Source organism: Glycine soja, chromosome 6, assembly GCF_004193775.1.
Source record: "Glycine soja cultivar W05 chromosome 6, ASM419377v2, whole genome shotgun sequence".
Classification (NCBI taxonomy): Eukaryota; Viridiplantae; Streptophyta; class Magnoliopsida; order Fabales; family Fabaceae; genus Glycine; species Glycine soja.
Window position 1 is genome coordinate 46,192,661 of NC_041007.1, and position 19,834 is coordinate 46,212,494.

Consider the following 19,834-nt stretch of genomic DNA (forward strand, 5'->3'; position numbering starts at 1 on the left):
TTCCAAAATTGACACATACCACCAATTTTTTTGATGTAAAAGAGCATAGCTTCTTGCTATTCCCCCACCCACATTTGTATATTTGTGTAACATGTTTAGACTAGAGATGCTACAGTTCACCAATCACCAGCATAAAATCTGGGGCAAACCAATCCACAGCAATAGTTGCGTGAAAGTAAAACATCAACTATGGAAAGATCAATTACATTTGTAGATATCCATCTACAAATTATAAGAGCTGATACAGAAGCATAATTTAGTACCACCAATCATTGATTCAATCGAATCTAAACACGACAAACATGCTACCTAAATAGAACAAAGAAATGCCTTCACAATATCTATTTAGGGAACTTTTACTAGGTCACTCAACCACATTTGACATATGCAGTGGCCAAGGAATTCAATTTCTGGACATACAAATGGGAGAACATTAAGGACACAACCAAAAAAATAAAAAGAAATATTTTACACTGAATCTACCACTTCAACCTGCTGCCTGGCCAGGTATCTTTCTCTTCTTTCTTTCTACACACAAAAAGCAATGAATACGAATGAGATAAAATGAAATGAGAACTTGAAATGTGAATGAGATGAAATGAAATGAGAACATGAAATTCCAATACAAACTAAACCAAAATGAGAGAAAAAGAAAAACTTGATTAATATGTCTGACCCATTCATCTATAACAAGTCCTTCACCAGCAACTCGAGGACCTGTCTCCTCCGGGGGCTTCTTTCTTGCTTCCAATGCAGCCTCAGCCTCAGCTAGCTGCCGTTTAAGCTTATCCAAAGCCTTTGAGAAACCATGTTTCAAATTGGAGAAGATAATTAGTACTAACAGTTCAGTTTACAAACAGTATGATATGAGGTGCAACAAATTTAATGGTAACTGATTGTTGTTACAGTTCATAATGTATGATCAAGCACAACCTACTATGTAAAACTACTTGAGTTTTCGCTCGGGAAATTAGTAACTACATTTGGTGACGGAAAATTTGTTTTTCCCTTGCTAATTTTGGGATCATTAAACTTTAGTTATGGTTTATTTAACATTTATGTTTGAATTTTTCCGGTCACTAATTTTAATTTTTCTAATTATTAGTCTTACAGGGCTAGGGCGTTCAGGGTCCAGAAAAATGACACGCAAAATTTGCTCGTCTGCTACATGATCCCTTTGCTCATCAAACTGCATGATGGATTACATGACACAACTGTAATCAGTATTTAAAAGCATTATCGATGAAGTATGAAGAGTGACGCCAGACACCATGCAAAAGGGACATTAATACATTACCAGTTCTGGTACATAGTCCATTTCGCCTTTCACTTTTAAGCTCATGATTTTAAACTTAACCCTGCTTTTCTGATCAATTGGTTTCTCATTGTTCTCTGGTGGCTCCACAAACTTAAACACTGCCAAATACATGACACAATTGTCAGAGAATTCCCCAACTTGCAAGCATTCACCTATTTGTGTTTAACACTAGTTTAGAAGGATTAATTACCAGTTGCAATTATACTTTCACCAGGTCCAAGAATACCACCCGGAGGGCGCATATAACAACTCTTGGGTGCAGTTGTTTGAAACTAAGACAAAAGAAAACAACACTATTAGTAGTAGCCTCAACGGAGGATAAATAGAACAAGCAACAAGATGGTATAATTATTTCACTAAAGTCAATACACAACAATAGAAGTACTTATACTACAAAATAAAAGCAGGGACACCAAATATGAAGATAATCATGTGCAAAATGTTAAACTTTTTATCTATCCAAATATCACCTAATTATAGCAAAATTTCACAAGAGTTTGAATCTGTTTTAAAATTTTAATGAAAACTGTTAATTTTTAAGAAATATTCTAGTTTCTCTAAAGAAATGTTTCTCCAGTCTTGCCACAGTTGGAGAAGCAGTCCAGCTAAGACACTTTTGACCTCACATTTCGTCATTGTAGAAAGTTGAATCAAAGCTAAATGTTTCCCAAGAATGTCAACACAAATTGACTATAGTGTCGGCAACATTCTAAATTTCCAACACGGCCAAACTAACTAAGCACAATCAGTCTCCAATTTTATCTTATGTGTAACATGACAAAGCTACTAGTCAAATACCACTTTCTGAATCCAATAACACAAGAATAAAACAATAGTAGCCATATGCACCGCACCTTGAAAGCTACATGAGACTTGCAAGTGTTTTTAATTGCGATGGCGCTCCTAACTTGCTTACCAGGTTCATCTTCAAAACAAAGGTCACAGATCATATCAGACAAGAGACAAAACCAACATCCAGTGCAAACTCCACACATCCATGTTCTTCCTATGCATTACAACAAAGCACACACAAAAAAATATGGTTAAACCATTCATTTAGTCCTTATACTCATCCTCATTTTTAGTCCCTACACATACTTTTTTGGTAGGGGTCACAGCTAGAAAGTTTTTGAAATGGTTTTACACTACTAGAAATTCTTCTCTGGACTTAGCAAGACCAAAACTTTAACTTTTATCCATGTGTAGAGATTAAAACTTTTAGTTTTCTCTTATAAGGAGACAATAATAGGGGCCAAATGAATAATTTAACCAAAAACTAAACTCACAATGGGCACATTAGTCATGACCAATCCACTCTCAAGCAATCAAATGGAAACAAGATACAACAAACCACACTTTGAATTAGTTAATGAAACAAAAACACAAAACAGATTACTGATGCTAAAAAAAAAGCAAAAAGATTAATAATGAGAGACATACAAGGAAAGTAGAGCTTGTTGGGAGGATCAAGACGGAGCCTTCTCCTTGTGGGGAGAAGAGATTTAGCCACAGAAGAGACAGTGGTGGAAGGTTGATGAGTGGATCTATCAAGAGACTGAAGAATCTGGCTCTGATGGTGAACACTATGATGCATAGAAGAAGTTGTTGGTATTGTTGTTGTTGTTGAAGAAGAAGATGAAGAAGCATGAGTTGTTTGCCAAAATGGCATGCTGCAAAAGCTCCAAACTTTCCCATCAGAACCCACTTTGTCACTCTCCACCGCCATTCTTCGCCGGAAAATGGGACTTCCGGCAACTGGGTCGCTGGATTGATGCCAAAGTTTGAAGCTTTAGATTTGTGTTTTGTTTTGTGGGTGAAGGTGGATTTTTGGCACTAAGTGTTGTATCAGATCAGATACCCTTCTTGGGTTGTCTTTGCTTATGAAAGCTCTTTTACGTAGTTTGCCTCAGCAGCAAAACGAAGATTGAACGTGACCTTTCGTTGTTCGTGACTTACAACTTTTTCATGTTTTGTCCAAAATGGTGGTTCTTAGTACCTTTATGATTGAGGTAATTTGGCAGCACAGGGAAATTGGGCAAATTTTTATAATTATAAAAATCTAAATAATAATATTTTTTGTATAATTATATTAGAATCATCTGTTTATGTTGGGAGTGCTACTATGCACCCAAAAAAAAATAACAAATAGGAGTGTTTCCAAAGTAGATTGAATCAAGGAAAACTCATATGTTGCAATCATTTTAATTTTCTTAATTTATCCTTCGGATTGGTTCGGATTAAAATTTCAATCTATCTCGATCCAATCCATTTTAAACACAATTTGGATCAGTTGTTAGTTTTATTCTTACTTTTGTATATCTTTGAGGAAAATATTAAAAATAATAAAATATATAATATAATAATAAAAATATCTTATCTATATAAGTCATTATATCACTAATAGTAATGTAATTCTTTAAATGTATACTATTAAAAATAAATTTATACAACTAAATAATAATTATATTTATGTACCTGTTTTCAAATAATTACTAAAAATATCTCTAATTAAATACATTTTTCATTAATAAGCATAAATTATGTGATAATTTTATAAATTGATAAGAAATAAAAATTTAAACATGAGTAATATCATAAATTTGTAAATAAGTTCAATTTATATATATATATATATATATATATATATATATATATATATATATATTCAATTTGTATTAGATTAAATTGGATTGGTTTTTTTAAAGGATTTTATGAATTGGGTTGGTTTATAAATACTCCTCATTTATATCATTCAAACTATACCAAATGTTGAGTTTAATAGAAATGTTAGTTTTTCACACCAAATTAAAGTTTGAATTTTTGTTAATAGAGGTGTCACATTTAATAAATGATTATACTTCAATAAGATTACCTCTAAAGAAAAAGACATGTGAAGAACAAAAAAATAATCATACATAACAAAATTTATAAAGTCATACTTGGAATAATTTATTTTTGTTTCTATGATTTAACTATGTTAATAATCTTAAATGTTACTTGGTTTTTATATTTTAATTTATATTTTTATCATGAGTATAATAAAATTTTTAATATTTTACAATTTATAATTTTTATATTTATATAATCATATGTATTGAATAAACAACCGTAGAATTTTCTTCAAAAAAAAAAAAAAACGTAGAATGTATGAGTATTTGCTGGTTATAATAATTGGTGTGGAAAGGCAATTAAAGCATGAGAATATGGAATTTATTGAATGCCATCTAATCTTCAATTGCTGAATATCCGATTTTGGGTATAGCATTTCACTTTCCCTGAAATTTTCCTTTAAACTCTTCATAAAAAATAAATGGTAGTATTTTTTTTTTTCTTCACATTTCCCATTTCATTCCTAAACACTTCTTGAAGGACTCAGATTTGAGTGATGTGAGTTTTCTGTATTTGATATATGCCTTTGAGGTCCAACTGTGTGTGGGTTCCCGGGCTTTACAGTTGGTTGGATTCTACCCTCTATGCAATCATTTGCAACTTCTTTTTGAGATTTCACTTAAGATTTGGCATCCCCACCTTTTAATTTCCCAAGTAATTACTGAATTTGTATCCCAAAGTATTATTTGAGAATCTTTGTTTTCTTTTTTTATTCGCCTTCGAATCTCGCTACTCAAATTGTTCTGTAATTGTCCACAAAATGATTCAACAATTGCAACAACAAAGTTGTATGATTGTATCCACATGTTTTTGGTTATTATGATTTTTTTTTTTAATTTTTCATTCTCTATTTTGCTAATTGCACACTCAACTCAATTGGTAAACAGTAACATAGAAAAAGGTTGCTTGTTTTATGGCTTGGACCCTTTTAGCAAAAAGCAAATAAGATAAGAACAAAAACGAAATCAGTGTCGATAATCGACTTGGCTTGAAATCTAAACCACAAAAGGTGAGCAAATATGGGGAAAATAGAAAAAGCCTTGGATATATGCTTTTACCAAATTGACATCTCACTCTTCTTTTCTTATCCCTCGATGTGATCGAATCGCACTGTGCTTGAAAAGAACAGATAGATAGATGAAAGGTTTTTTCTTTAGGCTTAGAGACTATTTCAAAATGCCATGATAAGCTATGATGTTAGGACATTACAAGTTGGTGGTGTCATTAAGAATGACAACACTGGAAAACAAACTGGTCCTCCCATGTGGCCCTCTTGCACAACGGCATCTTTATCTCTTTTGTTCTAGATTTATAAAATTCATTATGAATTGGCAATTATTTCAAGCTCTACCAGTAATCTGCCATGGAATAATCCAACAGTCTTTGCAATAAAAAAAGTTACTTTTTCTCTTTATATATGAGTATGTTCTCGGTTGGGATAGATTTTTAGGCAAAAAAGTCATATTCAGTTTTTTAATTTGCTTTTAAATGATTTTAAAAATTAATTTTAATTTGAGATCTAATAAAATAAATTCACACAATACATAACTTAATAACTACTTGAAATTTTCTTTTAAGGATAACTACTTGAATGTTAAAAATCCAAATATAAACAAAGAGAAAAAAAGGAGAAAAGGTTTTAAGGATAACTACTTGAATGTTAAAAATCCAAATGTAAACAAAGAGAAAAAAAGGAGAAAAGGAGTGCAAAAAAGGAAGATAAAGAGATTTAACTCTATTCAACAAAAAGACAAATCTAAATGCACAAGAGATAAAGGAAAATATAAAGTCAACAAATAATAAGATTAAACTACCCTTACAAATAAGAAAAATAACAAAAATTGGACCAAACCTTTTTTTAGAAGATACTGCAAAAATAGATTGATTGGGAGTGAGCAAAATTTCTTTTTTTTTTAGTTTGAAACTTAAGTGGAGTCTCTTAAGCTAATAACTCATTAACCACAAAATGAACACTTGAAAGGAGATTGCGGTGCAATTTCGTTCTACAGAATCCTTCAAAGTCATCTTGTCAAGTGATCACAAACATCTTCTCATGTTTCATATTATGTGAGTTGAACCCCTATTGATTACAAATCAGAGTTGTTGATCCAAGTGAACATCTTTAAATTATTTGTTTCTAATAACCGTTAATTATGAATATATTTTGGGATTAAATTATATAAGAATTTGTAATTTTCTCCCTTAATTCTTTTTTTTAACTAATAATTGTTAAATTAACATCATTTAAGTTTTGGTGCAAAGAATATTAAAAGTAATGAATTTATAATACGTAGTGAGTAAAATAAAACCTAAAAAAAGCAGAATAATTAAGAAAAATAGGATTAATTAAGGAAACCAAGAAAAAATATGACTAATTAAGAAAAACAGACTAATTCAGGAAAATAAAGACGGACTTAGCACGAGAAACCTGCTTAGCACTAAGTTAATCTATACCTATAAAATAATAAAATAGAAGAAAAAACACCCAGAAGTGAAAGGCTAGAAGAAGGAGAAGTAATCATTAGAGGTTATTCCTTCCCTCTATTCCCTTTCCTTATCTTATTTCATTTCACTAAATATTTTCCTCTTGTAATTGTAAAGTCTTCTATGACTATGAGAGACTAAACTCCCTTTGTTGGAAACTTGGCGGTCAACTACTCTTGATGTAATTTCTCTTCCTATCTATTTATGAATATTACATTTGCATTATCTTTTCTTGTGTGTAATTTTATTGCTTGTGGCTTGATCATCCATTTGCATAGTAAGTTTCGGGGATAACGTTGAGAGGCGTTATTTTTTAATAGAATTGAGAAAAAGTATCTAAATAAAGTCATCACTAGGGATAAATTGATATTTGTTTAGCCTGTTGTATATATCTATTCTATTCTTAACGTAATTTACTATTTTAGCTCTACAAAGGAATTTGAGAGAAAAAATAGATAAATTAAGCTTTTTCATGTGGGAACCGAAGTTAGAGTATATTAGAAGATGTAAGTGTAAATTAGAATAATTATAAAGAGAGAAAACATCAAACAATAGCTCTGGTAGGTTAAGTTCCCAACATTTTCATCTTCCGAATTTAACTTCTATAATAATTGACTTTTCTTTTCCTTTATGTTTTTAATTAATTAATTCAAATTCTTGTTCAATTTCTCCTTTTGTTTAATTTAATTTTTTGTCAATTTAAATTATTGTTTTTTCATAATCTTTTCAAATCAATTTTCTTTAACCTCTTTTATTAATAAAATATTTATCTACTTAAATACAAACAAAATTCTTATGAGTTCGATACTCGAATTTTCGTTTTAACTTTAGGACGAATTAGTGCACTTATCAATCCATCAATAGCTTCCCAAGATTTTAACTTTGTTTCATATTTTTCGTCCTATTTATTTATTGGTTTAACAAAGGCTCTAGATACATATCCTCACATCCTCTTGTCTTTCAAAAAGTTTCACAACACATAACTCCAATAAGAATAATTTTACCCATTCAATTGTGCACTAATAGATCGAAGATAATCACCCCTTTCACCAATCACTGCTAACACTCACAAGTAAAGAACAACAAATTGAACAAAAAAATTGATTTGTGCAAAACCCTAGGTGCAGAGCTTCAGATAATGTCAACGAAAAACTGCAAATGGGTTCTCGAATAGTTTCTATTTTCTATTGTGAATGACTATCGCAAATGTTCACAAATAGGAACAAGAAAGGTGAAAACCCCCCAAACACAATTGCTTATGTGAATAATGTTTCTCCCTCTTTATATCTTCTTTTGACGATCCAACCGTATAAAACAAAGAAAATCACGTGTATTAAACTTACTGTCCAAAAATCATCATGATTCAATACTGAGCAAATGTGCAAAATTGAAAAATTATTGTCTAGTGAAATGCAAACTATGCGAATTGTACTATAGATAACTAACAATTGGATTTATGAAAGTTGTGATTTAAATCGAACTTGTTCTGGATATCATGTTAACAATACAAATATAAACACAGAAGGAAAAAAAAAAAGAGAGAAAGAGAATGTAAAAATAAAGATGAAGAGATTTAGCTCTATTCAACAAAAAGGTGAAGTCCGAATGTATAAGAGACAAAAGAAAATATAAAATCAACATATAATAAGACTAAATTACCCTTACATATTATTTGACATTTAATTATGCGGAGACCTTACATAACCAGTACAATCAATATAGGTAGTGTTAAGGAAAGAATTAGATTTTATAGAGATATAAAAAGAAAAACAATGCAAGTAAATAAGTATATTGAACAATAACACTAAGTAACATAACCAGTTCCTTCAAAGCTTGAACCCTACCAATACCATCTCCTTGTTAGAATTTGACAATCAATAGGGTCAGGGAATCTATTTGCGAGGAACTTTGCCATGACGAGTTTGATGATTACAAGGAGATTTTTATTTTGGTAAAACAAAATTACAGTAAAATTTACATATTAACGAGCCAAGAAAAAAAAATTGAAAATCAAACCTGCATATTATTTACTAACAAGATAATACAAGAAGAATTTGAAAAGGGACAATTTTACCCTCAACTAGAAATTTATATGGCTGTAATCACTTTTATAAAATAATTTGTTAGTTATTACGGAAAATTACATTTTCTTTGAATTTACGTCGAATTGTTCTATTCTTCTTCTTCTTTTCTTCTTTTTATATTTTACTTGATTCAGTTTTATTTTCAAAAAAATTATATAAGAACGTAACATTACGTATCTATTTTGTCAACACAGATTTTGTTTTTAATTTGTGACTAGCCTTTCCTAATTTGACTAATTGAGGATGATTGCGTAAGGATAAGAAAAAAAAAGAGGTTTCGAATACCATATCATTTAAATTTAAGGTGTGGAAATGCAATTTATCCAAAGATTTATAAAATATAAAGGCATAAAGTTATCAAATTTTTTTTTATACATGAAAATCAAACCGAATAGTTTGTGATGTTCTGTCTTTTAATTAATGAACTTACAATTACAATTGATAACCGTGTTACTTGCCAATCTTTACCATATCTTGAGTAAGATTGCTGAAATGAATGAAAAAGAGCCTTCTGTAAGTACACGAGTTAATCACAATTGATAAACGAGTTATTTGCCAATCTTTACCATAAAGAACACTACAAATAAAATTTGGCAACAGCTCAACACTATCAATATCAAAATTTACATAATGACTGCCATAAAGACAAGCAATATTCTTTCAATACTCATCATCATTTGAGACCAGTTAAGCTTGCTTGATTCCTGATTCCTAGAATTGAAAAGAGAAAAGAATATTTTGTTGTTGGGCTTATGGTATCTAGTTGGGACCCCAGCAGCTTAAGTACATGACAGTTCTCAAAGACTCTTCTGATTGATTTGCCTTCTCATGTTTTAGTGTTGTGGATATCATAGCAGAAGAAGAAAGCTTGTTAGCCTGAGAGAATGAGCCAACATGGTTTTTGAGATGGTGTTGAGCTGATCTTAAGGCATGATTCCACCTGCATATGCCTTGGTCTTTCAAGGCCTCCACAATTCCAACACTTGCTGCCACACTCCATGCTCTAATTCCTGAACTCATCTTGTTATTGTGATGATGATCTTGTAATTCTTCTTAGATGACTTGTATGTGACAAGAGAAAACACTCAAGTAATTCTTCTTGCTTTTAGTTGAATGAATGAGGAAATGAAATGAAGGTGGTCTTTATTATATAGAGAGAAGCACATGGGAAAAGTTGCAAAACCAGGGGAAGTAAAGTGGTGGTTTTTTAAAAGACAATGGGCTATGATCGTTACATGCATCCTGGGATTATAGGAACACGTGTATTTGCTAGTGACACCTTTGGTTGGAAAACCAAAGATAAGTTCCACCAACACCAAGTTAACTTTGATTTTTATATTTTATGTTTGGCTTAAATAACGTCTTCAGCTTCTTTTTTTCTCCTTCTAAATTATTCTTTTAGTCTCTTAATTTATTTATTAAGTTTAATTTGATTTTTTAATCTAAAAGTTTAATTAGCTTTTCTAGTTTATAAAATAGGTTTAATTCATTCTATTTTAAGTCAAATTTGATCCCACTTTTTAAATTTATGAAACCAAAACTAACAGTAAAATGTTTGAAGGATTAAATTCAAATTTAGTCATATTTATATGGAGTAAAAATATATTTAAATTTTTTTATGTCCAGATGTTGGTTTGAAATTTTCTTGGTATTGGAAAATCAAAATTAACATTTGAAAAAAAAGGTAAAGTTAAATTTTTGACAGTCCTAAAAAGAAATGTAATCTACTAGGGTCGATTCTGTAGCGAAATTTTTAGGTTGAATACATGATATTATAAGTACTAACGTCAATGTGATAATTGTACCTTAAAAAAGTGTCATAAAAAATAATATTATTTAATTAAGATTTAAATAAATTTTTTATGTTTTTTTTTTTATTTTAGTCATGTTTGTTTTGTTTTTTTATTTTTAAAGCGTTTTAAATAACACACAATAAAAAATATTATCTAAAATATTTTAAGGATGAATAACAAAACAAATATATTTTACAAGAATTAAAAAATTTATGGAAACAAAAACAAAAAAAATATTAAATTACAGGAAGGAAAAATATAATTAGGCCTTGAATTAATTATTTATTAAAAGGGCTTTTTTATAATAGGAGCTTAGAAAATAACATTTTGAATAGAAGGATTCTAGGCGTTAATTTCAATCTAAACTTGTATGAGTGGTAGTTTAGTTTTGATAAAACTTATTTTAAAAAATTAATCACAGACAACAAAGGATTAATGGAGCATGAAATGTCCAAACAAATAAGGCAAAGAAGTAACCAGAAAACAGGAAAAACAACGGGCAGAACAAACAAAATAAGCTAGTGGTTTTGAGTGGATAAATCAATTGTCTGGCTTCTGTATATAGATATAGATAATTTCGTACGTGCTCCATCATCATCACTCATCAGTTTCTCTGAGTTTTCTTCACATATATACATGTTAAGTTTTATTTCAATTCAAGACAAAAAGCTAGCACGCAGTAATTTGTATTTGTATCACATGATACGATGTGGTGAGGTTGAAAACTGAAAAGGATAGAATAGCCAGATAAAACAATCAGAACTTGAATAAAACATAAAACATAATAAACAATTGAATAGATATAATATTTAATATAAATATTGCTGTATGTTTAGATTATCTTGTGAATACAGTATTACATTAAGCATCGATCACACAACTGTTATACATAAAATTAATATTTTTTTAAGGACGATTTATGTATGTTCAGGACTTCAGGGTGTTTAGTAACATGTTTTTTACAATATTATATATATTGTTTAATTATATAAGAAAAAACTAATTACAACAATTCAAACTCAAACTTAGAGAAGAAAAAAACAAGTTTTATTGGCGCTAGCCTACATTATAATTATAATTTTATTGGCGCGATCGACAAAATTCTGAACATCATAATTATAATTTTAAGGTTTAAGAGTTTTATAGATTTGTATTGTTAGTGGTCAAAGAGTAATATTTTTTATACAGTCAATTAATTTGATCATTGAAAGAAAAATGTGATATGTATCTGAGATACTGTTCTGCCTTGTTTTCATTCTTTATGCTAATAAAATTTGTTCTTTTGCCTTGTTAAAAAATGTGACTTCATTACTGCTTTCAATTCTAATCAATGAAACGACTTACACAAAAATTGGAGAGAAGGGGTTAGATATATATAGAGTGGAAAGTAGTAGGTAGAGGTGAAACACATGCCTAATATTTGGAAAAAGCAGTGGCATGTGAAGGCAGTGGTTTTTGTAGGACCACATGACATGTGAGTTCACTAAAGTGTCACCAGCTAGTTAGTTGCACCTGGTTTTACTAATCACTAGTAGGAGACTACTCCCGCACACGGTTTGCATCTTAGGATATCAAATCAAGGATACATTATTTTTAATAAAATCAATATACTAATGTATACCCCCGGTTTCTGGGAGGAGATGATTGAATTGCTTGTTTTCTGCTTAACTTTTTTTAAGGCATTAAAATAACTCCACTATATAGTCTATAGATAGACATTCGGTTCAACAATCCTCTCTTACTTTTGTAATAAAAAGAATATTTTCACAGGTAATTATTTTTAAGATTAAATATGCCTAGGTCTTTTATAAATTAATATAATTTAGTGTTTGTTGTCTCATCATTTTTTTTATTGAATTTAAAAAAAAAAATTTTTTATTTAATTCTTGATAAATTAAGAATTTTTTTTATTCTCTCGTAAATTTTAAAAATTATCAGAGATCAAATATAAAAATTTGAAAAAATGTCAAAAGGAATTCAATAGAAAAGAATTTTTTTTATCAAAAATAAAAACACATTTTAACATATATTGGATATAAAACAAACTACAATTTGTTTTTTACGGATTAAAGAATGAAAACAAGGCAGAACAGTATCTCAGATACAAACACCACAAGCATTCTTCGGAAGCAAAATCAAGTGTTGGTTTGTATATTTTAACTAAGCAATGACTTTTTAAGGTTAACTATCCATTTGTAATTCAATCAGCCAGCATAACCAGCAAAATTTAGAAACAAATCAATTCGAGTTTGAGTTTTGGCCTGCAATAAGTTTGTTTGCTGTTTTTACGGATTAGTAATGTAAATGTTCTTTGTATTCACTGTTTTACTTGTTTATTGCTAAAATTGCATAGACTTGAAGAGCACAACAGACTTCCGTGGATCAATTGCATGATAGTCACCTTTTTTAAACAAATGAGTTTCGCTATTCCAATATCAATAGGGATATCCCAATAGCTCAAATCAAATAGATAACACTGAATTGAATGAAGAGAATTCAGTAACATCCACTTTGCTTTTTAGCAATACTCTTCTGATGGATTCTATATAGTCATAGTCATACTCATACATACCCTTAATTATTTAAATTGATTAAGGAAAGGTGCTGCCTCCATCTCCTCTTGATTTTTTCCCCTTTTGAAATCAAGGAAGTTTGTGCAGACAAATTTTAATAGAATCTGATTTTCTACCGTCAAAAATTAAAAATTAGGCATAGGGAAGTGGGAAGAAAACTGAAGACATATAAATTTGGCAATGCTAAACATTATCATTTAACAAAATTTACAAACTGATTGTCACATCAGGCAAGCAATCTTTCAATACTATACAGTATGACCCCAGAAATCTCAACCATCATCATCCTTTGAGACTAAGTTTCATTTCTAGAAATTGAAAGAGAAAGAATCAATTTTTTTTATTGGCCTTATGGCATCTAATTGGGACCCCAACAGCTCAAGTACATGACAGTCCTTAATGACTCCTCTGACTGATTTGTCTTCTCATGTTTTAGTGTTGTGGAGCTCATAGCAGAAGAAGAAAGCTTGTTAGCCTGAGAGAATGAACCAACATGGTTTTTGAGATGGTGTTGAGCTGATCTTAAAGCATGATTCCACCTACATATACCTTGGTCTTTTAAGGCCTCCACAACTCCAACGCTAGTTGCCACACTCCATGCTCTAATTCCTGAACTCATATTGTTATTGTGATGATGATCTTGTAATTCTCTTCTTGAGAGTACTGATTGCTGAACTTTAGTGTTGTGCTTTAGAAGGAAACCGTATGAATGAATGAATGAGGAAGTGAGAGTAAGGTGGTCCTTATATACAAGGAATCACATAAGCATACCAACGGTGCAAACAGATGGAAATGGCCATAGGTTTTGGGAAAACCACAGGAAGCAAACTAGTGGTTTTGGGGAACACAATGGGCTGAGATTCAGAATAAGTTACATGCATAGTAACACGTGCATTTCCTGATTGCTATCGAAGTTTACGTGGCACCGTTGTTGGGAAATTCTCGCATCGATCACAACCGTTAAATATAGATTAAATCATTCATATTTTATCTTAATAAATCTAATTTAAATATCATTATTCTAAGGCTCTAAATCACAAATGTATGAATGCAAATATTCCATTTTGGTTCAATTTAGTCCTTTCAAAACAAGATCGTTTTCGATTAGGAGACAGAATTTTGAACTCCCTTTTAAGGTATTCAAAACATGAAACTTGTAATGTTCTATATGCAAAACATGACAATAATATTCAAAACATAAATTTAATCAATATGCTTGATGAAATCTCATGTATAATTACAAAAGTATGCATATGAACATATGATTAAAGGGACTCTATGCCAAGAGACTGGGTGAAGTCTATAATCATGAAATTTGATCATGAACTTCTAATACATGCTGGAATTATGTTGAACCATGATGAATTACAAAGGATATGAACACAAAGGAATTCTAATTACTAACTACCCTTACCATCTATTAAAAACCCTTCAAAAAATTTATAAGCATAATAGTAGTTATTTTATGCACAAAAAAAATATTTTATAAAAACTAATATCAAATATTATTTTTTTGAATATTTTGTTGATGGACTCTAAGGTTCACTTGTTTTACCCATAAGTGTGACAAACTATTTTCCCTCAACCCTAAAACTGTATATTAAAAACTCCCAACTTTAGAGAAAAGTGATTCTAGGGGTTCAACAAAGATATTTGGCAACTGGCTTGGCGATGGAATCAGAAGCAATTGAAAAAGATATGACTGCAGTTTCTCGCGAACCATATGATAGTCAATGTGATGTGTTTCTGAGTCATCACTAGCAGCGTAATACCAGGTCCTTGTGATAGCAACAGAGCAACACCAGAAGAAGACACAGAGGAAGCAACAGACATAAACACAGGGGTACAAACAGCAAAACCGAAAAGGAAGATTACCAGGCCCGCATACCTCAGAGATTATGCTTGAAGAAGGAATTGCAAATGATGAGGAGTTGAGCTGGCAGCACAGGATTTGCTAGATCAAAATGTCTCTTGCTAGGAAGCATCGAGAATCAAATTCTGTTATGCAGATATTCCTGCAAATATGGATAATTACATGTAGCAATTGGACATTATAAATATATGTAAATAACTAGCAAATGAATAAGAACAATTACGCTCCTTCTTCATTACCTTCGTGACTCCCTTTATCCCTTTTCTTCTTCTTAGGAGGCCCCTGGCCCTCGAAGCCAGCAACCCGAGCACGAGTACCGTACCAATTTGGTGCTCTCGTTGCTCTTCACCATGGTTGACCCTGAACCCGCCTCATTTTCGCCGGACAACCTGGAGGATGTCCTCAGCCGACTCACTAAACAACAACTATATCTTGGAGAGTCTGTCAATGCCATGACTCTCAAGATTGACGAACTCATTCAACGAGTTTCTCCAGTGTTCTCCACCACGCCACCCACTCCACCGCCGTTACCAGCGCCGGCACCTACACCCATACACAGATTGAAATTAGATGTGCCAAGATTTGATGGGTCAGACCCACTTGGCTGGATTTACAAAATAACTCAATTCTTTGAGTACCATGGTACCCCAGACTCAGACAAACTCACCATTGCTTCCTTTTATATGGAAGGTCGCACGCTTGCCTGGTTTCAATGGATGAACACCTCTGAGCAATTTCCGTCATGGCCTGCCTTCTTGCATGCACTGCGCACTCGCTTTGCCCCTTCACAATTCGAGGACCCTTCAGGAGCTTTGAGCAAGCTTACCCAGACCGGGACGGTAACCCAGTACCTCTCTGACTTTGAGGACCTCGCTAATCGCACGACGGGGTTGCCCTCCACCTTCCTTCTTAGTTGCTTTATCTCCGGCCTCATCCCGGAGATACGGAGAGAAGTTCAAGCCCACCAGCCGGCCACCCTGGTTCAAGCCGCGGGTCTCGCGCGCTTGCAGGAGGAGAAGTTCTCCGAGATGCGTCAACACCCTCGTCCTCGTCCTTCCCCTTTGCCCCAATTCCAGAGATCACCCTCAGTGTTTCCCTCCTTTCCCCAAGTCAACACTACTGCCCCCGTATCCTCTCCACCCCTTTCCCCTATCCTCAAGACACCCTCATCGCCACTTTCTTCGACCTTACCACCTCTCTTACCACCCCCGCCCCCGCGACCACCGCCCCAAACCTGGAAACGGTTGTCCCCAGAGGAAATTGCCTCTCGAAGGGAACGTGGCCTCTGTTTCAATTGTGAGGAGAAATTCCATCGAGGGCACCGCTGCTCCTCTAGGTTTTTTCTCCTCATAACTGATGAGGAAGACCCGCCCCTTTCTCATATACCCAATTTTGACCCGCCCATTACTTTAACTCATGACCCGGTACCTATCCAACCCACAGACCCACCCGAAAGCCCACCTTCATACTCAGCCCAAATTTCACTTAATTCCCTTGCTGGCCATGTTGCTCCGGAGACAATACGCTTCATCGGTGCCATCTCCGGCCACCCTTTGTTGCTACTGGTTGATGGGGGCAGTACCCATAACTTTGTTCAGCAACAATTGGTGACCCAATTGGGCCTCTCTTGCCGGACCACTTCTCCTTTGCGTGTAATGGTGGGTAATGGCCAATATTTGGAGTGTCATTCCATATGTGACACCATTTTCGTTCAGATTCAGAATCACAGCTTCACGGTCGACCTCCATGTCCTCCCAATCTCGGGTGCCAACGTGGTCCTCGGGGTCCAGTGGCTCAAATCCCTCGGCCCTGTGTTGACTGATTACTCAACCTTAAGCATGCAATTCATTCACAATGATCAATTGATTACTTTACAGGGAGACCCCGAAGCTAGCCTGAGCTCCATGACTTCGTCCCAGTTTCGCCGTCTTTGTCGGACACAGCCCCAGGGCCTTTATTTTCAGATCACGGTCCTTTCTGATGACACCCCACCTTCTTCCCCAGACACCTTACCCCCTTCCCTTCAAGCTCTACTCACCAAGTACGATGTCCTCTTTCAACCATCTCCGACACTCCCACCACCACGTCCCACTGACCACCACATTCATTTACTACCCCTATCAACGCCGGTCAACGTTAGACCTTATTGTTACCCCCATTTCCAAAAACAGGAAATCGAATTGCAAGTCGACTCAATGCTTCAGAAGGGTTTGATCCAACCCAGTACAAGCCCTTTTTCCTCCCCAGTCTTATTGGTGAAGAAGCATGATGGATCATGGAGATTTTGTGTCGACTACCGGGCACTGAATTCCCTCACCGTCAAGGACAGATTTCTGATACCCACCATAGACGAATTACTTGATGAATTGGGGGGCGCTCAATGCTTCTCCAAGCTCGATCTTCTCCAAGGTTATCATCAAATACGCATGCATTCAGAGGATATCCCTAAAACTGCATTTCGAACTCATCATGGACATTATGAGTTCAGAGTGATGCCCTTTGGCCTCTGTAATGCTCCATCTTCCTTTCAAGCTACAATGAACCTCATTTTCAGGCCCTTCCTCCGTCGCTTTGTCATCGTCTTCTTCGATGACATACTTATCTACAGCAGCTCTTTTGATGATCACTTGCACCATCTGGACTTAACTTTCCAGGTTCTGCTTGACAACCACTTCGTTCTTAAGAAATCTAAATGTTCCTTTGGTCAATCACAGGTTGAATATTTGGGACATTTAGTTTCCCAACGCGGAGTTGAGCCCATGCCTGATAAGATCGCTGCCATTGTTAATTGGCCTCAGCCTCACTCCACCAGAGCTGTTCGAAGTTTTTTGGGGCTCGCCGGGTTTTATCGTAGATTTATTCGGGGATATGCCATGATTGCTGACCCTTTAGTTAAGGCCACCTCGGACCCCTTTCGTTGGACCCCACAAGCTCAACAGGCCTTTGAAGACCTCAAATCGGCTTTGTCAACTGCTCCTGTTCTTGCACTTCCAGACTTTCAGGAGCCTTTCACAGTGGAGACTGACGCTTCCGGCAATGGCATGGGCGCTGTCCTGTCTCAGAGAGGACACCCCATTGCTTATTTCAGCAAGCCATTCCCTAAGAAGCTCCTCAGGGCCTCCACCTATGTTCGTGAATTATTTGCTATTACCTCTGCAGTGAAAAAGTGGCGCCAATATCTCTTGGGCCACTCATTCACCATTGTCACCGATCATAGGAGCTTGAAAGAGTTGCTCACCCAAGTTATTCAAACACCCGAACAACATATGTACCTGGCCTGATTAATGGGATTTGATTATCAAATCCAGTACCGCTCCGGGAAGCACAACCAAGCAGCTGATGCCCTCTCACGGTCACCGGAATTCACTCCTTCACTTTCGTTGCTATTATCTATTCCTTGTTTGACCTTTCTTGATGAATTACGTCAGCAGCTCACCAATAATTCTCAGTATTGTCAGCACCGACAGGACATCATCAATTCTCCCACCACCTACCCCGATTACACTCTTAGTCAGAATTTCATCCTTTACAAGGGCAAAATTTGGTTACCCCGCGAGCTTCCTCTCATTCAGACACTCATGCTAGAGTACCACGCGACGCCGATGGGGGGCCATATGGGCGTCGCAAAGACGATAGCTAGGCTATCGGAAAATTTCACATGGCCGGGACTCCGTTCTGATGTTGCGACCTTCGTGGCCAATTGCCCTGACTGCCAATTCACCAAATATGAGACGAAACGCACAGCCGGGTTGCTTTGTCCCTTACCTGTTCCCTTTCGGCCATGGGAGGACCTCTCCCTTGATTTCATCACTGGGCTCCCTTCATATCAGGGCAAAATGGTGTTACTTGTTGTTGTGGACCGATTTTCTAAGGGTATTCACTTGGGCACCTTACCCACCGCGCATACGGCACACATGGTCGCCTCTTTGTTCATTGACATCGTGGTCAAACTCCATGGTCAACCTCGGAGTTTAGTTTCAGATCGCGATCCACTTTTCCTGAGTACCTTTGGCAGGAGCTTTTTTAAATTGAGTGGTACAAGGCTTCGAATGAGTTCAGCCTACCATCCACAGAGTGATGGTCAGACTGAAGTCATGAACAGAGTAATAGAGCAATATTTGCGGGCTTTCGTGCACCGCCGGCCGGGGACTTGGGGCAGATTCCTTCCCTGGGTTGAATTATCGCATAATACTTCCTGGAACGCAGGCACGGGCTCTACGCCGTATGAGATAACGTTTGGGCGGAAACCTTTCTCTTTTCCAGACTATATCACTGGCTCCTCCAAACTAGATGCGGTGGATGATACTCTGAAGCACCGTGAGGAAGTTTTTCTTTGCATTCGTCAGAAGCTATTAAAAGCCCAAGCTACGATGAAACGCACTGCTGATACTAAACGGCGTGAAGTTGACTATGAGGTTGGTAATTGGGTATTTTTAAAGCTTCGGCCCTACCGATAGCGTTCGGCCAAGGATGCTCAGCACAGCTCCGGCAAGTTAGCTAAGCGCTTCTACGGTCCCTTCAAGATTCTCGAGAGAATTGGTAAGGTTGCTTATCGTTTGGAATTACCAGAGGGCGCGCGAATTCATCCCATATTCCACTGTTCACTTTTAAAACCTTTCCATGGGGATCCCGCCATCAGTCAGACCCCCTCACTTCCAGACCAATTCTTCAATAATCAGCCAATTATTTCTCCCTTGGCAATTTTGGATACTCGTCGTGCTGCAACCACTGAGGGACCATGGGAGGTTTTAGTTCAATGGAAGGGGTTACTTCCTGATGACACCTCTTGGGAAGATTGGGATCAACTGAAGCGGACCTAT

General features: G+C 35.0%; 4 protein-coding genes across 5 annotated transcripts; 1 reads left to right on the top strand and 3 right to left on the bottom strand.

Moving 5' to 3' along the window:
* Positions 1 to 165: 165 nt before the first annotated feature.
* On the bottom strand, positions 166 to 3,298 carry LOC114417257 (vesicle-associated protein 4-2-like). Of its 2 annotated transcripts, XM_028382395.1 has the most exons (7): positions 2,759 to 3,297; positions 2,173 to 2,243; positions 1,509 to 1,590; positions 1,298 to 1,416; positions 1,112 to 1,189; positions 677 to 796; positions 177 to 528 (listed from the first exon to the last, which is right to left on the bottom strand). In XM_028382395.1, the coding sequence occupies exons 1-7, from the start codon at positions 3,042 to 3,044 to the stop codon at positions 469 to 471; spliced, it is 816 nt and encodes a 271-aa protein (XP_028238196.1). In that variant the 5' UTR covers positions 3,045 to 3,297; the 3' UTR covers positions 177 to 468. The 2 variants fall into 2 exon arrangements, with proteins under 2 accessions (XP_028238197.1, XP_028238196.1); XM_028382396.1 differs by lacking the exon at positions 2,173 to 2,243 and having other exon boundaries at positions 166 to 528; positions 2,759 to 3,298.
* Positions 3,299 to 9,266: 5,968 nt separating this feature from the next.
* Positions 9,267 to 9,907, bottom strand: LOC114417259. Its single transcript, XM_028382397.1, has one exon. The coding sequence runs from the start codon at positions 9,793 to 9,795 to the stop codon at positions 9,535 to 9,537; it is 261 nt and encodes an 86-aa protein (XP_028238198.1). The 5' UTR covers positions 9,796 to 9,907; the 3' UTR covers positions 9,267 to 9,534.
* A 3,401-nt stretch (positions 9,908 to 13,308) lies between these two features.
* LOC114417260 lies at positions 13,309 to 13,873 on the bottom strand. Its single transcript, XM_028382398.1, has one exon. It carries the CDS (start codon positions 13,758 to 13,760, stop codon positions 13,500 to 13,502), a length of 261 nt encoding a protein of 86 aa, XP_028238199.1. The 5' UTR covers positions 13,761 to 13,873; the 3' UTR covers positions 13,309 to 13,499.
* Positions 13,874 to 14,812: 939 nt separating this feature from the next.
* Positions 14,813 to 18,295, top strand: LOC114416364. The gene is made up of 2 exons (XM_028381225.1): positions 14,813 to 14,881; positions 15,290 to 18,295. Exons 1-2 carry the CDS (start codon positions 14,813 to 14,815, stop codon positions 18,293 to 18,295), a joined length of 3,075 nt encoding a protein of 1,024 aa, XP_028237026.1.
* The last annotated feature ends 1,539 nt before the right edge of the window (positions 18,296 to 19,834 follow it).

Excerpts from the sequence above, each read along its gene's own strand:
- LOC114417257 (XM_028382395.1), bottom strand. The coding sequence starts at position 3,044 with ATGGCGGTGGAGAGTGACAAAGTGGGTTCTGATGGGAAAGTTTGGAGC. Across the intron at positions 1,591-2,172 it reads AGTCTCATGTAGCTTTCAAG|TTTCAAACAACTGCACCCAA; the intron begins GTGCGGTGCATA and ends CTTTTGTCTTAG. Across the intron at positions 1,417-1,508 it reads TGAAAGTATAATTGCAACTG|TGTTTAAGTTTGTGGAGCCA; the intron begins GTAATTAATCCT and ends TGTATTTGGCAG.
- LOC114417259 (XM_028382397.1), bottom strand. The coding sequence starts at position 9,795 with ATGAGTTCAGGAATTAGAGCATGGAGTGTGGCAGCAAGTGTTGGAATT.
- LOC114417260 (XM_028382398.1), bottom strand. The coding sequence starts at position 13,760 with ATGAGTTCAGGAATTAGAGCATGGAGTGTGGCAACTAGCGTTGGAGTT.
- LOC114416364 (XM_028381225.1), top strand. The coding sequence starts at position 14,813 with ATGGAATCAGAAGCAATTGAAAAAGATATGACTGCAGTTTCTCGCGAA. Across the intron at positions 14,882-15,289 it reads CATATGATAGTCAATGTGAT|GAGGCCCCTGGCCCTCGAAG; the intron begins GTGTTTCTGAGT and ends TCTTCTTCTTAG.